A 27,802-nucleotide genomic window follows, 5' to 3' on the forward strand; every position below is an offset into this window, starting at 1 on the left:
GTCTTGTAGCTGAGATAGATAGCCAGTGAGCAGGTCGATAGTCGAATCAGATAACGCCCTGCTGTTCCGGATGGCTCCTCAGAGAACAACTATAAATGTGCTACGAGACAACTAGTCTCAATACTGTGGTGCTGCCTAGGGAGACACGAGGTAGGGAGTTCTGACAAGAAAGAGACATGGTCTATTTCTAGCAACAGATATTAACTACTGGACCTATGACACATACAGCATGATGCTACCATTCCTCATAAACTTATAATAATTCCTGTATATCTTCATTAGAAGCCAAATATCGTATATGTACAGCAAAGACATCTGCCAGCTTAAGCCTTCTCAGCCGTAAACTGCAGCGAAACTTCCCATTTCTGCCCCCCGGATCCGTACCCTCCACCCAACCGGTTCTTGATGAGGCTGGCTATCCGTTCACGCAGTCGCACAAGATTCTCCTCGGTTCCGGATACTCGGAGCTTCAGGTTAGCCATGCAGAGCCCGTAATGAACCTGCCAGAACCGGGCATCGTCGACGCCGTAGACGCAGGGATCGGCCTCGATATCTCGGATCACCTCGGACACCCCCGGTCCGGAGTAGGACATGAGAAGCATGGATCCCAGTGTTTTCACTAGGCGCACTCCGATAACACACATGGAGATGGAGATCGTGCTGGAAAGTAGAACATCCAGCCAATTGTAGAGCTTGATGGAGACGAGGGGCAGTAAGAGGAGCAGCGTGGAGCATGAGAGCGTCAAGAAATGGGATGGGTTACTAAGGACTGAGGGCAGCGACTCAATGTACCCGAACCGCATCGCCTTTCCTATCCGTCCATGGTTCTTGAGGCCAATGGCAGAAATCAATGTTGATGAGATGGCCAGCAGAGCGGTGAAATCCACGCGACCGAGGGAGACACGTTCGTGAACATGAGTATGGTGAGGTTCATGACCGGAAGACTCCAGAAAGTGTTGCAGACTATGGGAAATGAGATCCATTCCCATGAATAGCAAGAGTACGCACATGGCGAACCCTGCAAGCACTTCTGCGCGCTCCAGACCGAACGGGTGTCGCACACTGGATCGCTTCCATACTTCAAAGTTACCCAGGATGTCGACAGCAACGCAGAGCAATGCGCCGATTGAATCAAACAGTATCAAGTGCGACAGAGCCGTCATAGCCAGAGACCCATGGGCACTCCACAAGGTATATGCGGCAACAGACATATGGCAAACGCTCCACCAGAACCGGGTGGTCTGGTCCTTGGACATACTGGAGCGATATTCTTTGAACGTCGGTATGGGCAGCGAGTTGGGCAGAGCCAGAGGCGCTCGTGGGGGCGGTTCTAAGAAGATCTGATGCGAAATGCTACTGTGCTTATATTTGTGTCCACGTCGCTGGCCAATGTTCTACGTCGCATTGGCGGCTTCATTAGTATAATCAACTCCAAGATGGAAGTAAGCAACGACTCACAGACTTCACGACCGGACTCTTCGCCATAGTCGTAGTCTTGAAATTGAATGGTCCTGCTGAAGCATTGTCGCTCTGATCACTCGGCTGTAATGCGTCTGCTGGGCTGAGGTTGAAACCCGCCCGTGTAGGACTCAAGCGATTGGCATCACTGGGATCTAACGAGCCCCGCAAATTTGGAAACGTGTCCCTCAATGGTGATAAGGAGTCTTTGTCTTGGAGCCGGGGTGACTGGTTCGAAGTGCTAGGGGGATCATCCGCGGGAGGCGTCGGGGTGCGCGGAGGAATAGGGATAGGGAGATTGGATGCCATGTTCAGATGACGACAAGAGCTGGCACCCGCGCCGAATGGCCTCGGTGCTAGCTCGAAGAAAGTCGCGTTACACGTGCGAAACACGCGCAAAAGTGTATAGAGGTGAAGTATGGAGACAAGCAAGGGCCTGAGGTCGGGAATGTTGCGGGATAGCCTTATCACTCCAGGCCTCGTCGGTTGGCCTTCGGCCCCATCCGCGGTGGAGAGGGGGGCTCACCGCCCGGCGCATTCCCATAGTGGTACTATGCATCGCTGTGCAACTTGTATAGTTGGCGGGGTGCCGAAATGACAGAGACCCCCAATTTCCTACTACTTGATAGTATAGGCACTAGGGGTACGCTGGTACTGGATTCAATTTATACACCCCGTTTATGGATCTTATACTATCTGCTTCAAGTACGTGAGACTTCTGCTGCAGTGCCTCAATCGCAGGCCCCATCCCTCATTGAAGACAAGTAATTGAGCCTAAAAATACAATCCGTTTGCTTCTATATGACCACTTAAGGTCATGGAAAGCCAATAATAGTGATATTGTATATTCTTATAACCGCAGACAGCCTTCTGTTGAATAAAAGGGCCCGCCGATAGCGGCATGACGTAGCCAGCTCTCTAGACAGTCATTATGTGGTGAAAACATAACCATCCACACACAGCAATCACACCCAATGAAACCCAAGACAAAGGAAAACAGTTCAAATGACTTAACAATCATAATAAAATCGACGCCAGGCACAGAAGCGGCGGCGCGCATATAATCCAAACCCAGACTTGATCCATCCACCCATCCAAATACTTCATGATTCAAACACGCACTCACACACATATCACACTTACTCCTCATCAATGGTAGCCTTGTAAGCAGCCTCGTCCAAAAGTCCGTCCAACTCCGCGACATCGTTCACCTTGATCTCCGCAATCCAGGCGTCACCCTCGGGGCTCTGGTTGATGAACTTGGCATTGTCGTCCAGCACAGCATTGCCCTGCGTAACAGTTCCCGAGACAGGAGAAAGGACGTCCGAAGCGGACTTGACGGACTCAACAGCACCGACGGGCTCACCGGCGCTAACCTCCAGATCAACCTCGGGGAGCTCAACGAACACAACGTCACCAAGGGACTTGGCAGCGTATTCAGTAATGCCGATCTTGGCTACAGAGGTAGAAGAAAGCGTTAGTAATTAATTGAGTGTTGTTTGGCCGGGAAAGGGCTGTGGTAGACGAACCAGTCTTGCCGTCAGCGGCGAGCTCGATCCACTCGTGCGACTCGGTGTACTTCTTCAATTGAGCTGTCGGGGGTCAACCATTAGCTTTGCATTGAATATAGGAGGTCTGAATGCCCTCATGCGACTGAGATCAAGGGGGTTGCTCACAAAGTGGGCTCTGGGAGAAGCTCCGGACACTTCCCCGCGGGAAACTGGCGGGTGCGGCCCTGCAGACGGAAGAGAGGGGGAGCTTCTGCGACAGGACGCGAGAAGCGAAGGGGCGGAGGGATCTGGCGGCGAAAGACATGGTGGGTAGCTGGATTTGAGGGAGAAGGAGAGAGAGAGGAGAGAGTCTGGAAATGTGAGGAAGTGTGGGTTGAATTGGAGAGAAGAAGAGAAGAAGGAAAGAGGGAAGTAAATTAAATATGAATGACGGAGGAGAGAGCGATTCCCGGCGCTGATAGCGGGCGCCAAGCCGGGTGCTGATAAGGAAGTCGAGTTCGAGCCTCCGCAAAAGACCTTCGGAAAAATCTCATCCCCTTCCAGTTCCGTGTTTGGTTCTCCGTCGTCCTTTACGTTCCCCGACGCTATTTTCACAGTCCAGACCCCACTCTACCTTGTCGGCGCCATGTTGTACGAACTGATCGCTGTTGTATGTTTCCTGGCGATTCTGTTGGATGACTTTCACTATATGCTTTGGATCGATGCTAATTGATGAGTGCAGGTCCGTCCCGGTAGCCTCCAGGAGGTTAGAGAGTGCGTGCCTGCCGACCCTATCTGACCACCTCATATCCTTACGCAACATCCTACTATCGCAAAACCATCAATATCCACGAATCCTAACTGACAGACGACAGTATCGCCCGCAATGCCGGCATCCAGGTCCTCCGCTCCGGCGGCGTAGTCCGCGGATTCACCAACTGGGGCACCTTCCGTCTGCCCAGGCCCACGACGAAGCATCAGGCCCGCTACAGGGAAGGCCACCACTTCATCATGCGCTTCGATGCCTCCGGTCCCGTGCAAGCGGCTGTCCGCAGAACTCTTGGTCTCGATCCCCGGATGGTTCGGTTCTCCGTTGTCAAGTTGGGCGACAAGCTGGAGGAAATCAAGCACGTCGATGGCAAGGTTGAGTGGAACAACAACCGTAGCATCTCCGAAACGTTTTAATTGTGTTTTGAATGTGATGTGGATTGGTTGCAGCTTTGCGATTGTTCGTCGTTCGGGACATGGAAAATGATTTAATTGTCAATGTATTATCTATGGGATGGGTTTCTTTGTATATCATATCAGCATTATCGGCGCATATACCTTATTTGGCAGATTTGGTCAATAAAGATGGTGATCTGTTTCTTCTGCGGCAGTTTTGTCATTATGCGTTCATGAAGGTTGAGCATTGGAACATCCTAGGATCAGGGAAATACTCCAAATGATTGGATGATCATCAGTGACCTTTTGAGGAGCATTTGTCTATATTTTAGAGAAAATCTGTGATATGCTACATACTCCCAGTCTATCGGCAATACATGAATCCTTGCCGGGGTTACACAGCACGGATCCTTGAAACAGCGATATACACAAGGAATGGAACAAAGATGATCCAGACCTACTGCAAGAAATCACTCTGAATAAGATAAAAGGGTAAGCGGCATAGCCTTGCCATATGGGGTGCATACCAGGAACGGCACTATGTTGATCATCGAATATGCTTCACGGGTAGCCAACCAACTCCGCCCGGTCAGCCGAGGCTCTGGTGAACCATGTCGGCTAATGAGTAGTCAATCGATAGACTCAAGCGCCGACATACGATCCCACTTTCACCCGTATCATTCTCCCATGTGAAGAGTAAAGGGGCGCAATCTCAAACATAACATTCCTGCCGTTGCACTGTACAGTGGATATACACATTGAAGCACTCAGACATCACAGCCATTACTGGTACATACATCCCACCCGGCGCATACCCCTCACGCAGACACCACCACTATCAACAACATCAGCAGCAGCAAATAAGCGCAACCGTACACCCTCCCACATTGTAGATACACACAATGCATGACCCAACATCCAACCAAAGCCCATCCTCCTGGGCAGAGCTCATGGCTCTCCGCCGCCTACCCAGCCCACCCAGCAGCAGTACCACCGAGCCAACCGAGCGATTCGAATCCATAGCACCACCCTACCCACCAGGTGAAGGAACCCGCGCCTTTGGCGGACATGTCTACGCCCAATCCGCATACGCAGCCTCTCAAACCGTAGAGAAGGGGTTCGTGATCCACGTAAGTACCCCCTTCCTCACACGCAGAAAAAGAGCACAGACTAACGCCAACACCACCAGAGCGTAAGCGGAACATTCATCCTAGGAGGCCTCCTAGACGTTCCATACGAGTACACAGTGCGTCACCTGCGTGACGGGAAAATGTACTGCACGCGATCCGTGGACGTGCGACAGGCGAACCAGATTTGTTTCTCTTGCTTATGTTCCTTCAAGCGGGGGGAGAAGCAGAGCGGGTTTGCGCATCAGCCTGCGCCAGTGCAGGAACGGTATGCGTCCATTATCTCTGGAAAGAGGGCCGAGGATTACCCCGTTAGTCCGAGCGTGGATGCAGACTGGTGGATTGAGGGGGTGAAGGCTGGCGATTTGACGGAAAGGGAGTTTCCTGGGGTGGATGTGCGAAAGGTTGATATGGGGACGTTCAGTCAAGGGGAGGATGTGAAGAGTCATCCGGAGAGGTATCGGCAGTTGGCGATGTATTCGATCAAGGGACTTCCGGTACTTGGGGAGGAGGAAAGGAGGGTGAGGGAGAGGGAGGAGGCGGGAGAGTTTGATAATTTGTATGCATGTGCGCATATGTATGCTTGTGATAGGAACTCGTTGCTGTTGATTCCAAGGGCGTTGGGGGAGACAACGTGGTCGTCTATGGCGAGTTTGATGCTTACGGTTGTGTTTCATGAGTTGGGAGAGGCATTGCGGATGCTTGATTGGGGTTCTGAGGGGAATGAGGACGTGGGGAAGAAGTGGTTCATACAGGAGGGGTGGACTCCTAGGTCTGCGGAGAATCGGGCGGTTCATGAGAGTTGGTTGTGGACTCCGGATGGGAAGTTGTTGGCTACGAGTTATCAGGATAGTTTGTTGCGGTTGACGAGTTCACGGGGGAAGCTTTAATATGATTGGTGTAGACATTTTTTTTAGATGCATTGGGGACAATGTACAGGGGTTATTCGGATACAGTGAATTATATAGCTGATTGCAGTCATCTATAGCTTTTAGACTGAATACTCACCGTAATGAAATCATATCTACTAGGAGAATCATCTAGTTCTAGAAGGGTGATTTGAATTATCCTTGAAACAGAACATGGCCTGTAGAGTCAAGGCACTAGTCTACAGGACCGTAAATGTCGGCACATTGTAGTCAATAGAAATCACTCGGCAGCTGTCTGGGAGACAAGTAATCATAGAAATAGTCGGTTCCGCGGCACGACCTAGACTCATTTCTGGTAATTGTGCGCTAGTTATACCTTAAAGGACAAGGGTATCAATGTAATCCATCCTATACAGTAGTCCGATATCAAAGAAAAGCCAGCAACAGAATAGCAGTCAACCAAATTGAGCAGTGAACTGCTAGTATCCAATTCTAGCTATATCTTCTTCACGTAATCCATGCTCGATATGGCTTCTGGTTAACCCGCACGTTGTATGCACATAGACGCTCGAAGTGGTGCGTCCGACTGTCCACCCAAAAAAGATTAAGGATTGTATAGCATCTGAACTCTGATTCGGCCAAAGGCGATTGTTTTTGGAAGGTGCTTGGGTTCTGGCGAATATTTATGAGCCCAAAGGCCATGTACATTCACGGTTTAGTGAATCATTCGAATAGTAAACTAGTATTCTTGATTGACATGGTATCCTTGTCAATGCGATCCAAGTTCATGTAGGTCTTCATCACGTTTTCAACCATCAAGTCGTCTGAGTGCTAACTTAGTAGCTGTTGGAGTGCAAATATATATAAAGGCCCATTGGCTACCGCAAGGAAGTTCTGCATAACCACCAGTTTCAATCGCAGGGCCAGAAACTGCCCAGATCTATCACAAACATCTTGATAATTTGCGTGTCTTGCTACTAAAGCAGCAATAAGTAGGCTTATACCACTTAAGCCTTCCATTATATGATGATTGTAGTCAAGTGTTAGCTGTAATCACCTCGACAAGCAGTAGTAGGAAGTCTCAATGAGAGAAAGACCAGTGTTGCGAATCGTCTCATCTTATTTACTGGCCCCAGGGTCACCGTACGGCCTAGAGGTAGCAAAAGTGATGGATGTGCAAGGGTGATACCAATTTGTGGTGTTCACTCTCTGTCAATGTACCTGTCACGTGGTCGGGATGCCCGATGACGTAGCTGCCTATTTCAGTGCCGACCGAGATCTTCTCTCTTCGTGTCTCTCCTCCCCTGCGTCCAAACCATCCATATTACGGAGGTAGTATCAGTTAGCCGTTCAACTACTCGAACTTGAAAAAAAGAAATGTGCCTTCCGGGTTATCCGGTATGATACGATGAAGAAGACGCTGCTCCTAGTGTTTATCCATGGCTTCAAGGTACCGTGCATGCTCCACCCACTCTCAGCCAGCCCGTCTCCCTCTTTTAAGGCTGCACGTGCATGAACCCTGCGGAAGTGTATACTCTGAACCTCACTAACGCCCTCAGGGAGATGACGATACGTTTGGGGAGTTTCCAGGGCGCTTTTGTGCTCTAATTAGTCGCGCCCTCCCCGCTGTCCAGGTTGTCGCCACTGTTTACCCGAAGTATGAGACCCGAGGCGAACTCAAAGGATGCGTAAGTTATTTTCGGGAATGGTACGTCTAGTAGCTCATACGATAGTCTTCCCAAGAGATGGAGCGTGTCATTGACCGTCATAGGCTTCAGAACAAAGTCATCGACCTGGAGGTCTCGAATCGAACGGCTTCACCGACAGTTGATCCTTCGGTACATGTTATTCTGCTCGGCCACTCTATGGGTGGGATAGTGGCTGCTGAGACCCTTCTTCTGCTTGCATCGGAACAGCCAATTCCTGCACCCTCTTCTGCACATTCTGCAACCGACACCCTAGTGGATTCTGAATCTGCGGTGGGGGCGCACTCTTTCATGTTCCCTCACATCCAGGGTGTTATCGCATTCGACACCCCCTTCCTAGGGATTGCCCCTGGTGTCGTATCGTATGGTGCAGAGGGCCATTACCGAAATGCCACTACGGCGTACACCGCGATCTCAGAAGTTGCTGGCTTGTTCGGCCTGGGTGGCGGTAACTCTTCGAACAAGGCAACTTCTACCGACCAGGAAAGAACTTCCAACAAGAGCCTACCTCCTTCGGGTCCTAGCTCGTCTTCAAGTGCAGATGCTGCCGCAACACCATCATGGCAACGATGGGGCAAATATGCCATGTTTGCAGGAGCTGCAGGAGCACTGGCTGCGGGCGGGGCGGCCGCAATGTATTCACAGCGAGATCGACTGACGGATGGCTGGGGCTGGGTATCATCCCACCTGTCATTTGTCGGCTCTCTAGCACGACCTTCTGAATTACGGAGGCGCCTTGCACTCCTTGCCGAAGTCCAAAGGGACCGAGGTATCGGCTGCACTAATTTCTATACGTGCTTGGGCAAAAATGCAAGTGATCTAGTGGAGAACAAGAACGCTGGGACTTCGTCGTTCAGCCAGAAGATTATACGCTCCAAAAATCGCACTTTCTGCTCGCTTCCCGCGGAAGTGGAAAGTCCGGCGTCTTCCCAGCAAGACATCCGATGGGCTAGGGCCGTGAACGATAAAGCTGCAGACGAAATCAAAGCACACATTAGCATGTTCTTGCCGAACGAGAATCCGGCCTTTAATTTACTTGTGTCCGATGCATGCAAAGTGCTGGTGGAGTCGGTTGACAAGGGCTGGTACGCCACGGCCACAGGGCCAATTGAAGAGGTGGACGGGAACATGCCTCGGTCCGACGATGACCGTAGCAAAGACCAGACTGATAGCGGATTTATGGACGGGGACGACGTTGTGGTCGTGGAGTGAAAGGGAAAAAAGAAAAAGAAAAAGAAAAATAAGCATGAGACATGAACGCACTATGACCCTTCCAAAACCAAAGCATATAGCCAAACGGACTGTCTCTTGCCAAATCAATACCTCAGCGGAGTCCCCCGAAAGCTGCATCGGCCTAATTCTCCAATCACCGAAGCCAAGAGGAACAAGGATTTGATTTCTCTCATCGAAATCTCTGCAGTCGACTGATGCGGATTATTCCACGTAATCTGTTTCACCCGCTGCAAGGATCTGGGTTAAACAGACGTGTGGCTGAAGGTCGAGGGTCCGATCACCTCAGCCAGTACTATTACTTAGTACTAGACTCACTAGCGAGGGAGACGGAGACGGAGGAGATGGGGGCGGGGCCAGCCAGCCAGGCAGCTAAACAGAGAATCGCCTATGGCAATACAGCACATTTCCCCCCTCCCTCCCCCTGATGGGCATTTTCTAGGCCAACTACACTAGGCCCTAAGGATTTCCCCGACAGTCGTGGAGCTTTCCCGTTCCGAGTGACCGGCCGGCACTTAATAGTCTGGCTCTAGTGGGCTTACCAGGAGCTGTCGGATTTGATTTCCACTGGCCAGCAGCGCAGCAATGTTTCAATCTTAGGGCGAATGTGCGATTTTCCCCTCCCCTAGAATCTCAATCAGACCACTAACTTAAAGTTCACCGTGCCCCATGTAGTATCTAGCCCACCGAATCCTTTTACTTCCAGAATGGGAAAAGGGGTCCTTCTTGGACGTAATTTGAGTGATATTATGATTTCATGTTCCTCGTTAATTACATACGCTGTCTGGAAGCTTCGCAACAAATCATACAAAATAATGCAAAATTAAAGACAAGAGAAATGCATCATGAATAAGATGTGTAAGATATCAAACAAATGTGTCAACAGATTAAAGGTTTATCCGGCGGCGGGCACGATCCTCAGTCTCTTATTTGACGACAGCAGAGAGCCGATAGCGGGACCAAAAGTAAAAAAAAAAGCGAATGTTGGTAAAAGATCACGCGTATATTTCAATTCCACTCACATTTAAGGCTCTTTATTGGGCCATAAGACAGAGATCGGAAATACCGGTGAACGTCACAGACCAAACTGATAGTAGTAATAATGATGAGAAAACAGAGAAGGCCAAGATGAAAACCTAACTTTCGCTCTAAGGGTACCCACATTGCCGATTTATGCTTAGATTTGATAATGATTGCATGAGATTGCAGCAATTAGAGTTACACTAGGAAACACGACAGGCAGTCGTTCGGCGACGGGCGGATGGAAGATGCAATTTTGGCGCGAGAGTGGGCCGCCGAAGGAAGGAATAACTCAAAAGTCTTAGGCCACTAGTTATGGCCGTGATAGGTCGATGTCCGATGATGATACATGCTCCCGGCATACTCCGAATTTGCATCAGCGTAGTAACCTGTCTGCCGGCGATCCTCATCCGGGAGGAGTTCCTTGACCTCCCAGGTGTTGGGCTTGATCCCGACGGAAAACTCGAGATCTTCTTTCGTAATGTAGTCCCAGAACTAGACAGGGGTGCGTGTCAGAAACCTTGCAGGGTTTTAGTCTTCTGGAACAATGATGGAAATACGTACCTTGTACACCATCATGACCGCCAAGAGGTTACAGAACGTGGCGAAGAAAAGACCGTCCATGTAATGTTGCACGCTATCGCAGATGGTGTCACTGAATGCGTAAAGGAGCACCTGACCACAGATGAAGACCACAAGACCAAAAGCGATGTGACCGAGAGGCCAGCGGTCCTCAAGGGTGTTCATTACCAGTAACAGTGACATTACCAGATACACGGCGATGCAGATGGCGTTCAGGACATACAGAACGACAAACATGCCAACTGTGTTAGTGGGACCCAGGCCTCCCCATGACTTGAAGGTCGCGAGAGAGACAAGGAAAGAGATGACAAACATCGCCGCGGAAGAAAGCCGAAGAAGCCAGACTGAAAGGATTGTTCCGTCTTCGTAGAGTTGGAAACCAACAAATCCGTTGATGAGCAGGGATGTGCATAGCGCCGACGCCAGCCCATTTTGCACTGCTGCAAAGTATGGAAATGGGCTACTTCCAGGTGGAACAACCCCTGCATCAAGGATCAGGGAACATAGGGTCAGAGCCATGTAAATGTAAAAGAACGTAATAATTTCTTTGCGACCTGTGATAACATGATGTTGGTAAATGATGTTCAGTTCTCGGGGGGCCACTTGACTCCAGCACCGCGACACATAGAGACATAATGTGAGGACACTTACCAACGGCAGTGAACTTGGACCGGATATGCAAAATCATAATCACGGTCATCCCCAGCGCGATGATGTGAAGGAAGCAGGAGGCCCCTTCGAAGATGATGGTATTGGCCAGTTCAATGTTTCGCGCATAACAATTTGGTATGATGCCCGTCGAGCCCGATATTGAAGATGGTGGACCCACCAGGGAGCAGAGCGGCAAAGGAGCCTTCTCGCATAACGAATCGAAATCGCCAAAACCCATCTTGAATATCACACACACACCTGGACTCAACAGACGAAAGAGGGTTGTGTGATGTCCGATTGTTTGGGTCGACTGATAACCTGCACGAGATGGGCGGATCCAACCGGTCTCCACAACGACGGGCGGGTTTCCAGATGAGCCAAAGAGCACGACCCCTCCTTTTACCGGAGGGCGATCACAACGAATGACGTGGCTGTTGCAGCGACAGCAGAGCAAGATCTGAGGATGAGCAGCACCGATAGTATATCGCCGAGGAACCTATCGAAAGCGACAGGACCACGATGCGATTGGGTCAACGAGGGAATGAGAGGGGGGGAGGGGGAGATTGTGGGAAAAGATCGCTGGGCGCTGAACTGCCAGGATGAGGCAGGATCACGGGGTGCACTAATGCCTGATCGGGATTCAGGCTGGGGGAAAGGGGAGCCGTTGCTAGTTTGGGACTAGCGCATCTCCCCAGATGCGGTTTTACTTTGTGTAGAACGCCGCGCTAGCTAGAATGGGAAGGTTGTTGATAGTGCTATTTTTTTTTAGTCCAGGATTGGAGTATCTATGCCATGCAGACTAACGATGGTGTAGCTAGACTGCGTTGGCCAGTCGTAGATAGATAACTAGCAGGATCGCTACAAATTTAGGTACGGAGAGTCCTTAGTGCCTGCACTAAAGTACTCTGGAATTCGGCGTTTGTCCGTTTCCTTTATGGCCTCCGTTCGTACTTCTGTGGCTGGTATAGAGTACTGTAAGTGAAGCGATCGAGGATATGGTCCGCGGGTTGTATGGGGCAGTAGTAGTACTAAAGTAGGAAGTAGACCCCAGTTAGATGCATAAGTCAGTAGCAGTAGTTTGTCTGTAGGTACATGTAGTACATATGGCCCACTCTTCGATACACGGCCCCTTGATTTCAGAAAGTCCTTCTGTGAGCATCTCGGGAAGATCGCAGGGTACTTCAGATTCTCCCTTCTTTTCATTAGCCGAAATATGGGTTAAATGGTGCCAGGCAACAATCCCGGCATCCCCGCGGTATTATTGACCAGGGTGAGGAAATGAGGGGAGAGAGTCGGGATTATACTAGGTGGAGGATATAGCGAGTGAGAGTGATTGAGTGAACGAAAAAGAGTTACTGTTGGAAAAAGAAGGAAGGGAAAAAAAAAAAAAAAAAAAAAATATTGAGTGCGATGCATGGCCCCTCCTCATCCTCCTCCCCGCCTAACCTCCGAAGTCCAACTCGGGAAATGCCGAGCTTGGACCTCTTGCCGGAACGCTGTCAACGATGCGCCGTGGTTCTGACTCGCAAACCACCAGGGAACTCCTTTTAGCCCCGCACACCATCCTATCTCGGGCTTGGATCAAGCTCCCCATCATCGTTAGGCGGACACCTATTGCGGCCCCTTCGGCCCTCTCAATGTCTCACTAGTCACTAATGCCATAGTTCCCTTTCACAGGTGCTGCTCTACACTCCGTTCAAATGGGTCTTGTTACCTTTCATTTGGGTTCACACTGGGTTAATCTATTCATGCTCCGTCCCGGCTTCCCCCCGGCAAGCAAACTACCACCTTGCTCTGTCCCGGTCACGTAAGGCAGGCGACACATCGAATCACATTTGCCGAGGACAGGAAAGTCGATTCTTTCGCCGCTTGTACCCTGGTCTAATGGGTGAAATTCGATTGCTTGACCCAAAACACTTGCCAACGCCTCCCTGGATTGATGGTAGATCTGTATAAAGGGAAATAAAGAAATTGGGGGAACAAAAAAAGCAAAGAAAAAGGTAGGGGGAAAATACCTCACACCCCTTTGCCGATAACAGTCTCCCGCTAACCGCTTAACTAGGTTCATACCCGTTTGGCAATGGGCCGAGACTCTCTGCATATGGGACCATCTGAGTGGGCACTTGTTCCCTACTTGTGTGCCTACGGAGAGCACCCGATCCTTCCATGATAGTCTTGTTGTTTCTCACCTGCCAGCAATGAATAGCGAATTACCAACGCCAATAACTGAGGTGAGAAGGATCCCACTATGTTCTTGGCACCGTTGCTCCCCGATCTCCCGGAAGCTTACGCATACGATACCAACAATTAACGGCAAACCGGCGTGAGTTCGGTGCAGCGGCCATTCTGATTACCCATCGAGCAAGGGTAGCAAATTTCGAATTGAAAGCTTATCAGGGCTGTACCAAAAAGCAGCACTATGGTGATTGCGAGTCCTCTGCATGGGTGGTCTCTTGGCCTTCTCTCCAATTGCAATTGGTCTTGGTTAATGTTGGACTTCCTGTAGGCTGGCGCAAGGTTCCCTCTGACTGAGAACATTCCTTTCCAGGCTTCCGCCGTATCGCTAGGCCTGCACTGCCGCCACATGTGGCCGAGTCTAGTCGGACATCTGGTCGGAGCTACATAGTGATGGTGGTGGCACCATGCTGTGAAATTACCTTGTGGATAAAGTTATTAATGGGATGGAGCTGACAATAGGACAAGCAGTTGCAGGTTGATCGATGTAACAGTGAAAGGGAATTAAAGACGTCAGTCAATCCAAAGCAGCAGGACGGGCCAGGCACCATGATATTCCGCATTGCCCAATGATGATCCACTATTCTGACGAACTAACTTACGATTTTCCCCATACCCGATATTGGCTAATGCATCTATCTGGCTATCCCGGGATGAGTAGAGGCTATCTCTGTTAGCCAATTGGAGCGACTCCCTGGAACGGGTTCTGTTGAAGCACGGGCTTAGATTTTTGCAGACCGAACAGATTCACAGCCCCTTCGTGTTTGCAGGGCCCTATTTCTGACTGAGGCCCAAGCAAAGAATTATGATTTTTTTTTTTTCCCCTAAAGTCTCACCAGTACCTATGCATGAAGATCCTAGTTAGCGCCACGTGCAAGTGAAGCATCAACGGCTGCGAGGGACCGTGTCGATCTCCCATTGACCCGATCAATCCGCGGCAGATGGGGCTTCGCATCGCGGTGGAACGGTATCCGCCGGTGCTCCTTCAAAGTTTGTAGTTGCGACAACATGGTTCTCCTTAAAGGAGATTGATGCGCTTTCAATGGATTCGGACCCGCATCGGGACAGGGACTTGCGGTACTCAAGGTTTGCTCCGGACGGCTTCAACGGCCCTGAGGTTCGTGGAGCGGGTCTATAATAAAAGGTTGGAATTGATTAAAAAAAAAGAAAAGGGAATAGATGAGAACCTAAATTGATTTTGTTGGGCACACCTTTGGCATTTTCATTTTAATTTGTATTTTTTGATTGTTTTTATCCTTTCCTATTTTCTTATTGGGGAGAGCAGAAAAAAAAGAATAATTAAAGAATAATTATTTTTGAAATTAAATTGTATTTGGCTCTTTTTTTTATTATTATTTTTTCTTTTTTCTTTCGTTCCCCCTGTTTAACCTTGCTGCAACGGGGCTTGTGATGGGCCTTAAATTCCTATCCCTGGTGCTTGCATGACAGGCCCTACTACTGCCCACCATGAAGTGGGATATATTATTCCAGGTCCAGGTCAATTTTTGAAGGTCGACAACAGCTTCTTGAGAAACTGTCAAGCACGAGCCTTTGTCAATGCTCCAGATAAATTCTAAATCCTTCCACTGCTTCACATCCTCGTCCAGTCCGAAACTCTTGTTTGGCCTCCCCGCATACAGCAAAGCGCCTCTGTCTGATCGAAGCTCAATCGACTGCATTCATCATCATTGCACTGCGTTTCCTGGCCCGTTGAAATCGAAACTTGAGGAACATGTGCAATTATTTTAAAAACTATTACATCTACAGTTCCTGTCGTGACCCGGCTGCACATTTCATCCGGACGTCAGTCGATGGAGCCAAAGACACCAAATGCTCAGAGAGTCCGCATGACAGGTTCATTGTGGTGGTTGGGAAGTGTATGCTCTGTCGTCAATGAATGGCATCAACCATGAATCAATCGCGAGCGGCAACGACAGTGCGACCTTCCTTTTTTGGCCTGGAGCGACGGTCCTCTTCCCAATCCAAGCAGGCGCATCTTGGCTTCATTACCTCCGGGGACTATATCGGAGCCTACCTGACGCTACACTCTTCATTACGACGCCTTCATGTCTTCCATCTTAACTCCGGCTTATTATGCCTTCTATACGATCCCGCTTTGCGGATTTTCATGTTATTTTCGCTTCTCCTGTGCACATATCGTTGATCCTGTACTTTCATTTCTTGCTTGTCTTACTCATTACTGATATCAAGGCCCTTAAAAGGCCAAGCCCGGGTTATGATCTGCGGATTTGGGTACCGTTATATGCATGGCGCTTGGAGGAGTCCAAAAAGAGTGTCTGGTTTGATAGATTGCTTTTATTAATACCTTACTTTTCGTGTCTTTTATCTCATTTTTTTTACTCCCATCCTTCTCTTTGAACACTTACCGTGTTGCTTGATTCCAACAATGAAGCTTGTTTTCCTTTGCTGCAAACCAAAGAGCAAGGCGACGTACCCATCTGTCGTGGCCGTCGGGATTCGCAGAAGGAGAATACTGCGCCGATCTAGAAATCGCACAGAAACCACAGAGGGCATCACATGTTCTGCACATGTGCTTCTTCGCTCGGAACTTTTGAAAGAACAGATGAAACCATTTGCTCCGGATACAGAAACCACGGGCGAGTAAGAGTAGCGGAAGAGTTGTCGAGACGCTACACAAGACCCGCCATGACCTGTGCGGGTTCAGGTTGTCCTGCTCGCAAGGTGTCCAAATTGGGGGCGCTAGGGACAGCTAGCTAGTTATCAACTCACCATGGACTCTGACGCAGAGGCCTGCAACGCAGCCCGTTGCCTGCCAAGAAGGTATCGTCCTGCACCTACTGGGGGGACAGATGGAGTCTGTGCTCCTCCGCCTCGACAGCGACCGGCCGAAAGGTGAGCTCCAGTGGCCCTCTAGCCGGGCGGGTGGTTTTTTAGCACCCCAGGCTATTGCCTTTCTTCCTCCACCTCCGCAGACGTTGCGAGGGGGGTTGCACCGATTTCAAGGTTCTCACCGGGACTATGTGACGTTTGCAGTTCACGCTCGCCAATACAAGCAAATGCGAAAGCGGCTGGAATGCATTTCTCCACTGGCTGCTTCAACTTTCCGTCAAACAAACAGCAGTAGATCATTCCAAAAAGAAAAACATGTATCTCTTTGGCAACGGAGGGGAGGGGAGGGCAGACAGAGAAACAATGACGACAAACTCCACGCTAGTCGGTACATCCCATCTCCAGACCAATGTGGTCCTCGAGCGGCCTGCATCCGTGACAGACCGTGGTTACACATTTGCCGGCACGCACGACTGGCGCTAATCAGAATATTGCATGAGATGGTGGAGATGCCAGATTGCTAACCAACATTGTCTCGGGTGGAGATGGTGGGAATTTTTGGGCCGCAGCCATTGATATTCCCGCAGTCCCAACGACTATCGTGGTCGGCTACCGCAATTTGTCATGAGCTGGTGAGAATAATTTGTGTCTCGACGAATCACTGGTCGCCGAGCGGTGCTAAAGGAACCCTTTTCTCTGCCTCAGCCCACCTATAAGGGCTAGTGTGCATGGATTTCCTTCCAACACAGAACTTACTCTCGGGCCGATGATGCATTTGCTGCAGGGCATGCAGGCGGTCGCAGGCCACTATTCCTGCCTTGCTCCGTATACGGAGTAGTACGGTCGGTTCGACATTTCCAGGCAGTCATGCTACAAAGACGAGACAGGAGAGGAACCAGCGGCTCGGACGGAGACTGCGGAGCAACAACCAAACACCCATTAGGACCTCAGCCAACCCAGGGACCAGAGCCAGCGTGTGTTCCTACTTCACTCTACAGAGGGGAATTGATTAGTACCTTGCATGTACCCCAGCGAGGAACAACAAGGTGGGAGGGTCGAGACGGATCAAAACGGATGCACAATTTCGTGCTACTCACGATTAGGCGTGGACGCCTCGACAACTAGCCAAGTGGCAGCATAGTACTTTCAGACGTCGTGACAAGATCGAACAAACAGTTTGTGAAGGGTTGTCGATCACATCGTTTCCATTCCTGCTGCTGTATGACCTAAACAACTATTATTTCAGCTTGACTGGGATAATCCTTCTAAAAATTTTCTGAACCAAGAATTTGTTTTCCTTTTTCTTTTCCATTTTTTGGAGTCTTTCAATCCATAGAATCTCGCAATTTGATTGTTACTTTTTCTTTTCCTACAATTCTATTTATTTCTTTATTCGATTTACCACCCCCCTCGCTCTCCACTTTCACTTCCTTTCCGCGCTTTCACTTTTCTTTTCAATTTTTAATTCTCTTATGGTTTTTTCAATATCTTACTTTTTTTTTTTTTCTTTTTTTTTTTTTTTTTTTTTTTTTTTTTTTTCTTTTTTTTTTTTTTTTTTTTTTTTCTTTTTTTTTTTTTCCTTTTTTTTTCTTTTTTCTTTTTTTCTTTTTCCTCTTTTCCTTTCCTTTGTTTCCCCTCCCCCTCCCAACCCCTCCCCTGCCCTTTGTTCTGTGTTCCCCCCATTTCCCATTTTCCCTTCTTTGTTCAACTCCCGTCCCTAGAATGCCCTATGCTCTCTATCATAGGACGCAAACCAGGGAGTCCGGCATAACTCCGTTGTCCGTCCACCACTCATATCGCAGATATGGGGGATTCTCGAGACGAGCGCGGAGGATACCCAGTCAGCTGCATCTCCTAATTCCTAACAGTCTTTCGGTGTCAAGACCGCCCTCGACTTCCGAATTTCTCCCCACGTCTGTTCCGAACCTATAGATTATCTTCCGAAAACAAATATGGGCTGGACCGCGGCTTGATTACCGGAATGAGTAGGAGGCCTATCAGGGCCACCATGGCATGACTTTCCTAGACCGGAGAAGATACAAAGTAGAGCAAGCATCGGGGGTAGAGGCAAGCAAGCAGAGCCGGTAGTTCACCCATGCAAGTATGACCTCATACTGCACTGGGTCCTAGAAAATTGATTGTTTGCTTCAAGATGGCCGGAAGGTCTTGGGGGTAAGGCGGGCTGGAAGTCTGTTATTATAGTTGGGAGTCGGTAATATTATTTTAACTTCTGAGCCGTGCCACGGTACTTTAATGTTAACGGGACTCGCCCTGCCCATCCAACCGTCTAGCTCTCTATCTATCCACCCGATGTGGATGCTGCTCCCTCTCGGCAAAAGAAACATTCTCTGAGGGACGCGTCGCCGGTGCAGTTCCCCAATCACCCTGGATCCAACGGCAAGGAATTATCCGACGGGTATTGAGGGGGCGGGGGAGTCTACATGCGTTCTTAAGTCTGTCCGTCATCTTCGCTCGTCGTCGAAGGTCGATAAGGTTGCCGGACAGGCTTGGCCCCAGTCGGCACGGCGCTCCCATCGTGTCTGGCTGAAACGCACCGCGAAGGAATACAGTGGGGGGAAGGAAAATGAGAGGGGAGGGAGGCAGATAGAATGCGAAGCAAACATCGACCCGAGAAAAAAAAGGATCTAGTTAGAGCATGGCAATAATATTACGTCCATTATTACAGAATAAATAGCCAAGACGTTCGACGGGAATTTAACGGCTCCCGGGGAAAGTACCGATCAAAGTACCTTCAACTGCCCAAGCCTGGTGGTTCGCTTGGGTAATTGCATCTGATACTGCCACACACTTACCCAATTGCTATAGTGCGGCGGTGATTGCTGGAGAATTTTACCGTCTTCGTCTCGTTCTTCCCATTTCCTCTTCATTATGTCAGTAGTAGTAAATGGCGCGCAACGACGGACAGAAGACCTTGCAGGGCCCGGCTTACAGACCGTGGCCCTAGATCTTAAAAGCCACGTAAGGCGCATAATAGCACTAAACTACTTATACTGTTGAAATAATACCCGTATTTATGAAAGGATTCTTATCTGCATCCCGTTAGTTCAGCTGTCGCCTGTCTCGTCAGTCTCCCTCCCACTTACATCATCTCAAGGAACACACCGAGGGCGAGACCCTTCTTCTCTTTACCCGAGCTTCACTTTCACCTTGGATCGGGTAGTCGTCACCCCGGGTCTCAATCCAACAGAACAATTCTAGTTGGTGGTCAAGGCCACTAACCAAGAACAGTACTATCCGAGCTGGTGGAAGGGGCTGGAATCCACCAGCCATAGCAATCCATCCCCACTTCAGATGTGAGTCCTAAAACTGGACCTCTGATGACTCCAGACATCTCGACTTGGTAGGCGGAAGCACTTGGCCTTCCGCCCAATCCCCTCTCGAATAGAGCCACTGCTATCAAAGGATGCGACAAAGCAGATCAAATGTCTTTTCTCCCGTTCTCCGCTTCAACATCCAGCCACTCCGGGTCCATCCCAGCAATTGCAGCCACGGATCACATTCCATTCTGTACCAAGGCTCCGAGGCACGAGCAGTCCGGGCCGAATCCGAGCCAGAAATCATGTCATCTCATGCATCGCCACGATCTATCCGACCGATGATAGTCTTGGCTCTTTAATCAAGCACGCTTGGCAACGACTATCAAGCCTACGGACTCCTCCGGGGCTTTCTGCTAAAGTGCATCGGCCACTGCACTTGGTCCTTTGCAGGTGGGCGTTGGCTTCTTTCCAGCTATCGCCTGTGGAGCCAGCAGGGTGCGCCATTGTCCATTACTGGTCCAGTTTCCGCCGGGAGTCAACATATATTAGACTACATGACTAGGCGGGAAGCTGTTCTTCTGCTAACGTTCTAGTAGTTCCGTTAGTCTAGCACTGTCCAATTCCTCGTCTGCCTGCTTATCTCTGCATTGATTAACTAACGGTCATGGCAGGGGTCGGACCGGCTGCTACTGCTGCTTTCGCCATCGGTTACCCCATTGGACCCCTGATTCATCGACGAATCATCGAGCTCTCTCGGAGTTGGGTGTTGATTGATTGCCCGAGATTTTGTCAAGTCCATTATCTAGCACATATTTGGAATTTGTTGAGCAAATTAAGGTCCTTTTGCTGGACTTGATTCGCTGATGGTAATTCCCATATCCCAGCAATGTGCTTGTCACCTTGGCCTTACTCGGTGATGTCTCCTACGCTAGAGAGTACATGATAATGCGATCAATACCGGCTTACCCGTCATGCGGTATGCTACTATTGTAGGTCGACTCCGGGACTCCTCTTCTCTTATCTCAACCAGGCCGATAGGGAAGACCTTCCATCTATCCGGGACACTGAAAGGGAACAGCCAGTAAGTAGCTTCGGAGATACTTGGCATGCATAAAGACATTGACTACAGGGAACATATGACGGACTTCTACATCCCTTGCTTGAGGCCAGGACTGCGTCTATGACGTGCGTGGAAGTTTCCATGCTTGTCCTATTGCGATCTCTCGTCACGAGTGAGCTGCTTCTAAAGCTTGTCGATGCGCCACAACGGTCATGCTAGGTATCATGACAGGTGATTGGGCCAACGCTTATCCATAGCTGACTGCCGAGTGCATTACCGAAGTCAAGCTTCCTGGCGTAACAAACAATGAGTAGTGGCTTAACGGCAATTGGGTCATTCAGGGGGATCTGCGACCGTTGGCGTCAAGCAGCCGGGTATAGTATCAGGTAAAGTCTGGGTAGGATATTTAGGTAGGATAAGGTGGATATATACTCATCCGGACTATCGGTGGCTGTGAAGGGTGGATCTTGAGTAGCTGAAACATAGCAATAAGATGGCAGGGATGGCTCGGAGTTCTCGGTCCTATGTTTGTGTAGTATCCACTATAGTGTTCACTACAGTGAGACTAGCGATATGTAGATCCGTCATGAAGTTTCAGGTTTGGTCAGATCAGCACTTAGCACCACGCAATCAAATATAGAGGCATGTTGCCTGTCTTCTTCTCACTATGTGCCATAGGTGCAGAAGTATAGTCTGAGTGGGCTACTGGAGGGGACTCACCCAATATGTCGTCAAAGAGCACACAACATCTGGCTTGAAGAACTGGCGTCAGCTGATCTGGGATGACTGACTACTTCACGGCTACATCTCTTCTACTCATCCTTCGCATGCAGCCCGATCCTTCCAGTCCGTTCCGACAACAGTTTCATCAACTGGGTCGTCAAGGTTACAGTTCAGGAAGCATTCTAGCCGTCAAATTTCGACTGCTCGAAGCTATCTTGCCTTTACGTCTGTTATGGCTAGCCTGGAAAGTTTGGCGATTCAGAACCAGCAGGTGGTCTGAGAGCGTTCTTCTAAGATAGGTGTCCATTGCATTAAAAATCCTTCACGCAGTCTACGAGGCATAATGGCATGTGAAAGACAGTGAAGGTAAGTTTGTCAACCAGCCAGACCACTAGGTGTAAACATCCCACCAGTGTGAGTGTGCGAGGACCTCTTTGGATGATGATCAGTATGGAGTAAATTATCGGACAAACGGCTCATCTCACTTACTGATACTTACTGAAGAATACAGCTGATGCAGATCTTGCCTACAGGTCTATCTTACGCGATGAAACACCCACAGATCTGCGACCTTCTTCGATACAATTCGTCCATAAGTCTGTCATGCGTCTAATGCGCTTAGACCCAGGTTGTGCTTGAGCAGTACTTTCTTTGCCTGCTCATGCAACCAGGTCTCCATGCTATCTCCCCATGTCAGTTGGGGCGGGGGTAGCTGCATCTGCCAGCATGTGTCAAGCACACCTCGCTAAGCATCGACTTGGCAAGTCAGGCCCGAGCTCCATTCTAGTCTCCAGCAGTACGCTATGCAGCGATAGCACTGAAGCAGGGCCTACTGTGTCGCCCTAAATCCAGCACGTCTGTTCGTATCTGCAGCAATGTCGAACATGAGTGGCAGTTTAGCATGGGCTAGGCTAGCCGCGGTAGCCAGGTCATTTGGAACAGCTAGCGCCAACATGACACCTACATGCGTAGCATGCACGGCCTCTTCCTTGTTTGTTAGTGCGGGGGTGCTATGACCCTAGCCACATCATGCTCTTTGCGTGTCTTGAGTGCAGGACGGTCAGTATCTGGCGGATGACTAGCAGACTACATCGGAAAATTCTTGATTCGACGCACTGCTATCAAAGACCTTGGTGGCGGTGGTTGCTATTACTGAAATATAATTCTTCTAGGCTGCCGCTTTTCTGAATCCCGCTTACTACTCAGCAGATGTTCTGGACCCTATTTAGTTCGTTCCGGCATACTAAGCTGCAGGGCCGTGCGCGAGATAAGGAGCTCATACCATTTCCAACGGTGGCGTTAGATGATAACGGCTGCCAATTCTACAGCACGTGAAAAAACTTAGTCACCAGGATTAATTTACGGTCGCAGCAGATCCATGTGATGTTCGTCAAGCATTATAGTGTTCGGAGATCGCCTATAGCATGTATCGCCGAGCCAATTGCATCACGAATGCCAGGCTCTACGAGAAGGTAGTCGGTTTGCAGGGTATTATGCTGTGCATGGTATTGACGGCAGATATGAGCTACTGCTGTGTTGATACTGAAGATCTTGTTACAACTAGAATACGGTGTCTGCTTCGAAATAGGAGCAATCAACCTAATCCATCAAGGCACCCGAATGATATGTTTACTCCAGAGCGGTAAACATCATACCGCTAAGCATGCAAGTTTCGGTTCAGACAATATCAGATTGTTGGTGGCAAACTCCTAAGCACCTCATATACAGAGGATAGGATGCACAGCATAAATACAACCCAGCTCAGCTGGTATGAAAACAAATCACAATACACCGAAAGATGGCAGACAACAGTATCAGTTACACCGTTGAACCCAACGATCCAGGATGATGTTCTTCAGAACCGTTGAAAACAGTCCCGAATTGGAGAATTCGCAGTGCCGTCTCTTCTCCTCCGGATCGACATCTTCATTGTCATTCCTGTCACTACCTTTCGGGTATTCGATGTGAAAAATCGGCTTCCCGGCCCTTGCAATAGAAGCATACAGATCGCACTCGTTTCTATTCGCACACTCTTCATTGACACTCCACTGCACGTTCGCAAGAACCTCAGGAATGACGTCCCCTGCGTTCTTCAGCCCTATAGCCAAGCCGCGACTATGCGCCTCTCCAGCCAACCAATTGATATAGTTCACTGAATCCTGTTTCTTCAGGCCAAACCCGTTATCGTTCCCGTAGCCATCAACATTATCTGGATCAACACCATCACAGCCCAGTTTCTGTGCTCGGTCCAATCGGGCTGCCATGATCCGGCGCACTTGAGGATGGCGAACATCCAGCCATCTCTCCGACGGCCAGTCATGGAGGGGATTGCCCAGCGCTTCTTCTGGAAACGAGGCACTGTCCTTTTTGTGCGGCTCGTAGCTTCCGGCAGAAAAGTAGCAGATCACTTTGTGGTTTTGTCTGTGGAGGGCATCGACGGTACTGGGCTCGCTGCTCCACATGTCGATGTCATAGATTTCAGTGGTGGGATCAGGACGGGGCACGTTGGTTGAGAGAACAATGTCCCATGAAGCGCCTACTCTGGGCTGCCAGATGTTGCCCGTGGGTGAGCGGGGAATGGTAAGACCCTGGGCCAGTAGGGCGAGGAAGAGAATGAGTATGAACATGATGACGTGCAGACAGGATATCTTGAAGAAGTTTCAGTGATCAGAGTCAACGATAAAGACAGAAAATCACAACTGTGCATGAGTGAGAAGAGGAGAAACAAAAGAAAATAATTTAGAGCACCAGCCCCATTTATAAAGCTGGACATGATAGTATTCACGCACCAGACGGCGCGATGCTCTAGACGTGCATCCCCACATGGCGCCACGTGCATGCTGTTCACGGTGAAAGAAACATACGCAGCTTCACAGACATGGACTAGACTATCACTGTTACAACTATCGTGGTCCTGAATCTCCCATCCGGCGGCATACCAGTCAATAATGTCTGATATAGGGAAGTGACTTGAAGTTATATATCCGCTTGTGGGAGGGTAGTCGTGCATGTAGGAATAGTCAGAGCCTGGCTGGGTTGTTCACCCGCTTTCCTTCAAGTTGTCGGTCATGTCAAGGCAGACTAGACAAGACCTTGCTCGCAGCTTGGCAAGGTCTAACATATTACTGCTTATAGGAATACTACAACCCAAGCCTATTCGATAGCATACCCCTTATAGTCCATTTCACAAGCCAATATAAACTTCATAAAAGTGAGTAGCAATGAATAATCTGAAACATAGCATACATGGATGATCCAACACTACCCACTAACTCGATATCTTCCTGTGTAACCTCTCAATGAATGACCACCCCATCTCCAATCCCTGATTGGTACACGCTTAATCTAAATACCCGCTCCTAGTCAGCTGTTGGGAAATTTGTCCAATGATCTAGCTACCGTATTCATTATGAGGAGTGATCTTCATAGCCGCTGGAATAAAGTATAAATGTTACGCAGTTTCAGGCCAAGCCAACACAACACACAGGGAATCAATACTATCCACTATACCCATATATGTTATATGTAGGATGTAGTACTAGTCTGCTGCTCTACTCTCCTGATTCTTATTCATTGTAATTAATTAAAGGGGGGTAGAATGTCCTCTGTATGACTTTTTGATTGTGTCTGGGAAGATTAGAGATGGTAAGTCATTGAATGGACCTTTCAGGTACACGTATGATATTCATTGTTGCTCTTTTATATCTGTGATATTTCAATTGAGGCTAGCTCTTTATTGATATTCAGCTCAAACGTCGTGTGACTTCATGTTCGGGGTGCTGAGAATACTATGACTTGACTAGATTATGGTATCTCACGGATCTACTACTTACTAGTTTTCTACAGAAATCATCAAACCGACTGGAGACTAGTAGTTGAAAGAAACAAAACACCGGAACGTATCCAGTATACTACTTTGGCTCTCGATATAAGACTACTAACTGAGTCAGTGACAGTCACTTCAGAGCTGATATACTAAGCCATGACACTGAGCAATATCGATCCCTACTTCCATCACCAAACACCATAGACCACAGATGAAAATCCCATGAGTACTCATCATCATTATCATTATCAACATACATGAATACTATATACATAGCCCAAGTCACAACCCAATAATCCAACACACCAAAACCATCCCCATCATGCCATACTAAACATATAATCCTATCGATAAACATTAATCCTAAACTTCTGCAACTCCCTCGGCGACGGCAAAACAATCACGTCGGGACTATCCGGCGGGACTGCATACTCGTCCGGCGGACACAATCTGTCTGATCGATTGCCACTACCGCTGCCTGCAGGTGACCTAGGGCTCCCCGTTCTCAGTCGATTGTAATACGGGTGGTGGTGGTGGATCTGCACCTCTAACGTCGAACGCGCCTCTTTATCCTTCTCAGATGATGATGATCTAAGGATCGCTGTATCAGACATTGTCCTGAGGGGTGTTGGTTTAGGTTTCGTAGCAGTAGCAGCAATAGCAGGTGTATGGCTTGTATCGATGTGGAGATTGAGTTCTTTTCGAAGGGAGGGGGGTAGATGTGCTTGTTGTGGTTGGGCGATACTATCTGCTTTTGGTCCCGGTATCGGTTCTGACAACGGGTGGGTGTTGGTGTATGCCGGCGGTGGCTGAGATTCTTCATCTGATGAAGGAGGAATATTCGAGGACGGCGATAATGATAGCCGCCCCCTGTCTCCTTCCCTCGGTGGAATGGGCTTTCGAGAAAAGAGTGTCCGGAGAGTGATGCTTGGACCGCGCTGTATTCGGAGGACGATGAGGGTTGTGAGGATTATGGTGAGCATTATTGCTCCTATTATTATTAATAATATTAATGTTGTTAGGATAGGTTGATGGCAATAGGGTGGAGGTTACAGATGGTTCATACCTAAGATACCAAGAGCTAGACCTACCCTCGCCTGGATGGTGAGTTCTGTCGCTGTTGGTGTGGAGTCGCTGCGAGGGTCATATTCATGGACGTGGTAGACAACATCATGGTTGTTGGAAGATGTCGACATTTGTTATAGTTGATTAATGTTAATATTATTGTACTCCGTAGTTTTGGAACAAATTAACGAGAGAAAGAGATGATAATTGTAATCATATCATATCACAGACCAGCTGCGCACAGAATCGAATCAGGAACAAATCGAAGGGAAAGAAAAAAAGAAGAAGAAAGAAAAAAGTAGTTGATATATCCACCCCCACCCTAAAGTACCAACAAAAAGGGTCACCTCTAAGTCTACTAGTCTAGTCTAATTCTTGGTATAAACAAGTAGAAGATACTTTTCTCCTGAAACCAGGATGAAGGAAAAAAGGGTAGTATCTTCGGCATTCTCGTCCCGGCTTATTATTCAACCCTAATTAGTCTCACTAGCTAGTTGACGGGCAATCAAGTCGAGACACCGGCTTGGGAACGAACTTGTCTACGTTGAACGTTGAACCAACCCCCTGACGGAGGGAAGAGGGGGGTTGGTCTAGGCGGTTCCATTATCGAGTCCTAGAAACTTTACCACAGTAGTTAGTGAGTTCAGATGGTTTACTTTGTTGTCCGGCCTGGATGATCGACTGGGCTAGTCGGTAGTTTATGAAACGGCGGATCATTGGGTTCTGACTCGGATGTTATCCACATACTTATCTCTCTATCTGTGCTTCTACAATAATTATACAGATATATATATGAAATATTACTATTGAAAAAATATAGATACTTATACTAGTATCCTCTTAATACATCTCCTCTCAAAATATATACATCAAACAAAGAAGACACAGACTTGGCAACGGGCGCACTGTGTTACAGCATACGAAGAATGGGAATCACCAAGTGGATCCCCCACCCGTGGATCCTTTTCCCCGGGTCTTGGCCAGGAAGGGAAATAAGGGGCTGTTGCTTTCTGCAGAAACCCGAATATGGACTGCAAGGAGGAGATGATAGACTCGTGGTCAATATAGATGATCAATTCTCAATGGCCCATTGATGGTCCACTCAATATCGGGGTTTCCATTTTTAAAGTCTGCTGAAAATCCAGCCACATGCCTACATTCGTTGCCTTTTGACACAAAGCTAGCTGGGTTCCGAGGCATAAATACTGCTACTGGATCTCGTCGAAGTGTTGGGTGTTCGTCTCACACTGCCGCACCATGTGCTCAAACAAACCTGCTACAAACGCAGTACGGAGTGATTGTGCCATGGTTATGCGTGGCCTTGGCTTTCTTCCTATCCTGCATATGGCTGGATGCCTTAGGGTGTCAGTTTGACTACTCCCCACTGGACTGCATATACTGGGTGAAAAGATACAGTTCGCAACTGTCTGATGCCGGCATCAACACAGCTGCATGAGACAACACCATTCTCTATTCACATTAAAGGTTCCCTAGAAGAAGATCACAA

At 48.8% G+C, this 27,802-nt stretch overlaps 10 protein-coding genes across 10 annotated transcripts; 6 read left to right on the forward strand and 4 right to left on the reverse strand.

Annotated features, from left to right (window-relative positions):
• Nucleotides 1-242: 242 nt before the first annotated feature.
• Nucleotides 243-1,887, reverse strand: BDQ94DRAFT_134498 (cation efflux family protein family). Its single transcript, XM_026764481.1, has 2 exons — nucleotides 1,459-1,887; nucleotides 243-1,394 (listed from the first exon to the last, which is right to left on the reverse strand). The coding sequence occupies exons 1-2, from the start codon at nucleotides 1,765-1,767 to the stop codon at nucleotides 324-326; spliced, it is 1,380 nt and encodes a 459-aa protein (XP_026631753.1). The 5' UTR covers nucleotides 1,768-1,887; the 3' UTR covers nucleotides 243-323.
• A 225-nt stretch (nucleotides 1,888-2,112) lies between these two features.
• Nucleotides 2,113-3,374, reverse strand: BDQ94DRAFT_134499 (glycine decarboxylase subunit H). Its single transcript, XM_026764482.1, has 3 exons — nucleotides 3,135-3,374; nucleotides 2,988-3,050; nucleotides 2,113-2,914 (listed from the first exon to the last, which is right to left on the reverse strand). The coding sequence occupies exons 1-3, from the start codon at nucleotides 3,271-3,273 to the stop codon at nucleotides 2,598-2,600; spliced, it is 519 nt and encodes a 172-aa protein (XP_026631754.1). The 5' UTR covers nucleotides 3,274-3,374; the 3' UTR covers nucleotides 2,113-2,597.
• Nucleotides 3,375-3,514: 140 nt separating this feature from the next.
• Nucleotides 3,515-4,603, forward strand: BDQ94DRAFT_134500 (mitochondrial 37S ribosomal protein bS6m). The gene is made up of 3 exons (XM_026764483.1): nucleotides 3,515-3,618; nucleotides 3,691-3,722; nucleotides 3,824-4,603. The coding sequence occupies exons 1-3, from the start codon at nucleotides 3,595-3,597 to the stop codon at nucleotides 4,131-4,133; spliced, it is 366 nt and encodes a 121-aa protein (XP_026631755.1). The 5' UTR covers nucleotides 3,515-3,594; the 3' UTR covers nucleotides 4,134-4,603.
• A 411-nt stretch (nucleotides 4,604-5,014) lies between these two features.
• On the forward strand, nucleotides 5,015-6,129 carry BDQ94DRAFT_165838 (acyl-CoA thioesterase; the record flags this gene model as incomplete). The annotated part of the gene is made up of 2 exons (XM_026770415.1): nucleotides 5,015-5,242; nucleotides 5,302-6,129. The coding sequence occupies 2 exons, from the start codon at nucleotides 5,015-5,017 to the stop codon at nucleotides 6,127-6,129; spliced, it is 1,056 nt and encodes a 351-aa protein (XP_026631756.1).
• A 1,271-nt stretch (nucleotides 6,130-7,400) lies between these two features.
• Nucleotides 7,401-9,134, forward strand: BDQ94DRAFT_47193 (uncharacterized protein). The gene is made up of 3 exons (XM_026775857.1): nucleotides 7,401-7,558; nucleotides 7,668-7,816; nucleotides 7,880-9,134. The coding sequence occupies exons 1-3, from the start codon at nucleotides 7,517-7,519 to the stop codon at nucleotides 9,024-9,026; spliced, it is 1,338 nt and encodes a 445-aa protein (XP_026631757.1). The 5' UTR covers nucleotides 7,401-7,516; the 3' UTR covers nucleotides 9,027-9,134.
• A 1,088-nt stretch (nucleotides 9,135-10,222) lies between these two features.
• BDQ94DRAFT_47200 (chitin synthase export chaperone) lies at nucleotides 10,223-11,615 on the reverse strand. Its single transcript, XM_026775858.1, has 3 exons — nucleotides 11,298-11,615; nucleotides 10,629-11,200; nucleotides 10,223-10,559 (listed from the first exon to the last, which is right to left on the reverse strand). Exons 1-3 carry the CDS (start codon nucleotides 11,533-11,535, stop codon nucleotides 10,374-10,376), a joined length of 996 nt encoding a protein of 331 aa, XP_026631758.1. The 5' UTR covers nucleotides 11,536-11,615; the 3' UTR covers nucleotides 10,223-10,373.
• A 4,304-nt stretch (nucleotides 11,616-15,919) lies between these two features.
• BDQ94DRAFT_134508 (uncharacterized protein) lies at nucleotides 15,920-16,224 on the forward strand. The gene has a single exon (XM_026764484.1). It carries the CDS (start codon nucleotides 15,940-15,942, stop codon nucleotides 16,156-16,158), a length of 219 nt encoding a protein of 72 aa, XP_026631759.1. The 5' UTR covers nucleotides 15,920-15,939; the 3' UTR covers nucleotides 16,159-16,224.
• On the forward strand, nucleotides 16,200-16,826 carry BDQ94DRAFT_165841 (uncharacterized protein; the record flags this gene model as incomplete). The annotated part of the gene is made up of 3 exons (XM_026770416.1): nucleotides 16,200-16,235; nucleotides 16,301-16,406; nucleotides 16,729-16,826. The coding sequence occupies 3 exons, from the start codon at nucleotides 16,200-16,202 to the stop codon at nucleotides 16,824-16,826; spliced, it is 240 nt and encodes a 79-aa protein (XP_026631760.1).
• A 5,785-nt stretch (nucleotides 16,827-22,611) lies between these two features.
• On the forward strand, nucleotides 22,612-23,278 carry BDQ94DRAFT_134515 (uncharacterized protein). Its single transcript, XM_026764485.1, has one exon. It carries the CDS (start codon nucleotides 22,829-22,831, stop codon nucleotides 23,048-23,050), a length of 222 nt encoding a protein of 73 aa, XP_026631761.1. The 5' UTR covers nucleotides 22,612-22,828; the 3' UTR covers nucleotides 23,051-23,278.
• On the reverse strand, nucleotides 23,219-24,031 carry BDQ94DRAFT_165842 (endo alpha-1,4 polygalactosaminidase; the record flags this gene model as incomplete). The annotated part of the gene is made up of 1 exon (XM_026770417.1): nucleotides 23,219-24,031. The coding sequence occupies one exon, from the start codon at nucleotides 24,029-24,031 to the stop codon at nucleotides 23,219-23,221; it is 813 nt and encodes a 270-aa protein (XP_026631762.1).
• Nucleotides 24,032-27,802: the final 3,771 nt, after the last annotated feature.

Source organism: Aspergillus welwitschiae, assembly GCF_003344945.1.
Source record: "Aspergillus welwitschiae strain CBS 139.54b unplaced genomic scaffold BDQ94scaffold_2, whole genome shotgun sequence".
Classification (NCBI taxonomy): Eukaryota; Fungi; Ascomycota; class Eurotiomycetes; order Eurotiales; family Aspergillaceae; genus Aspergillus; species Aspergillus welwitschiae.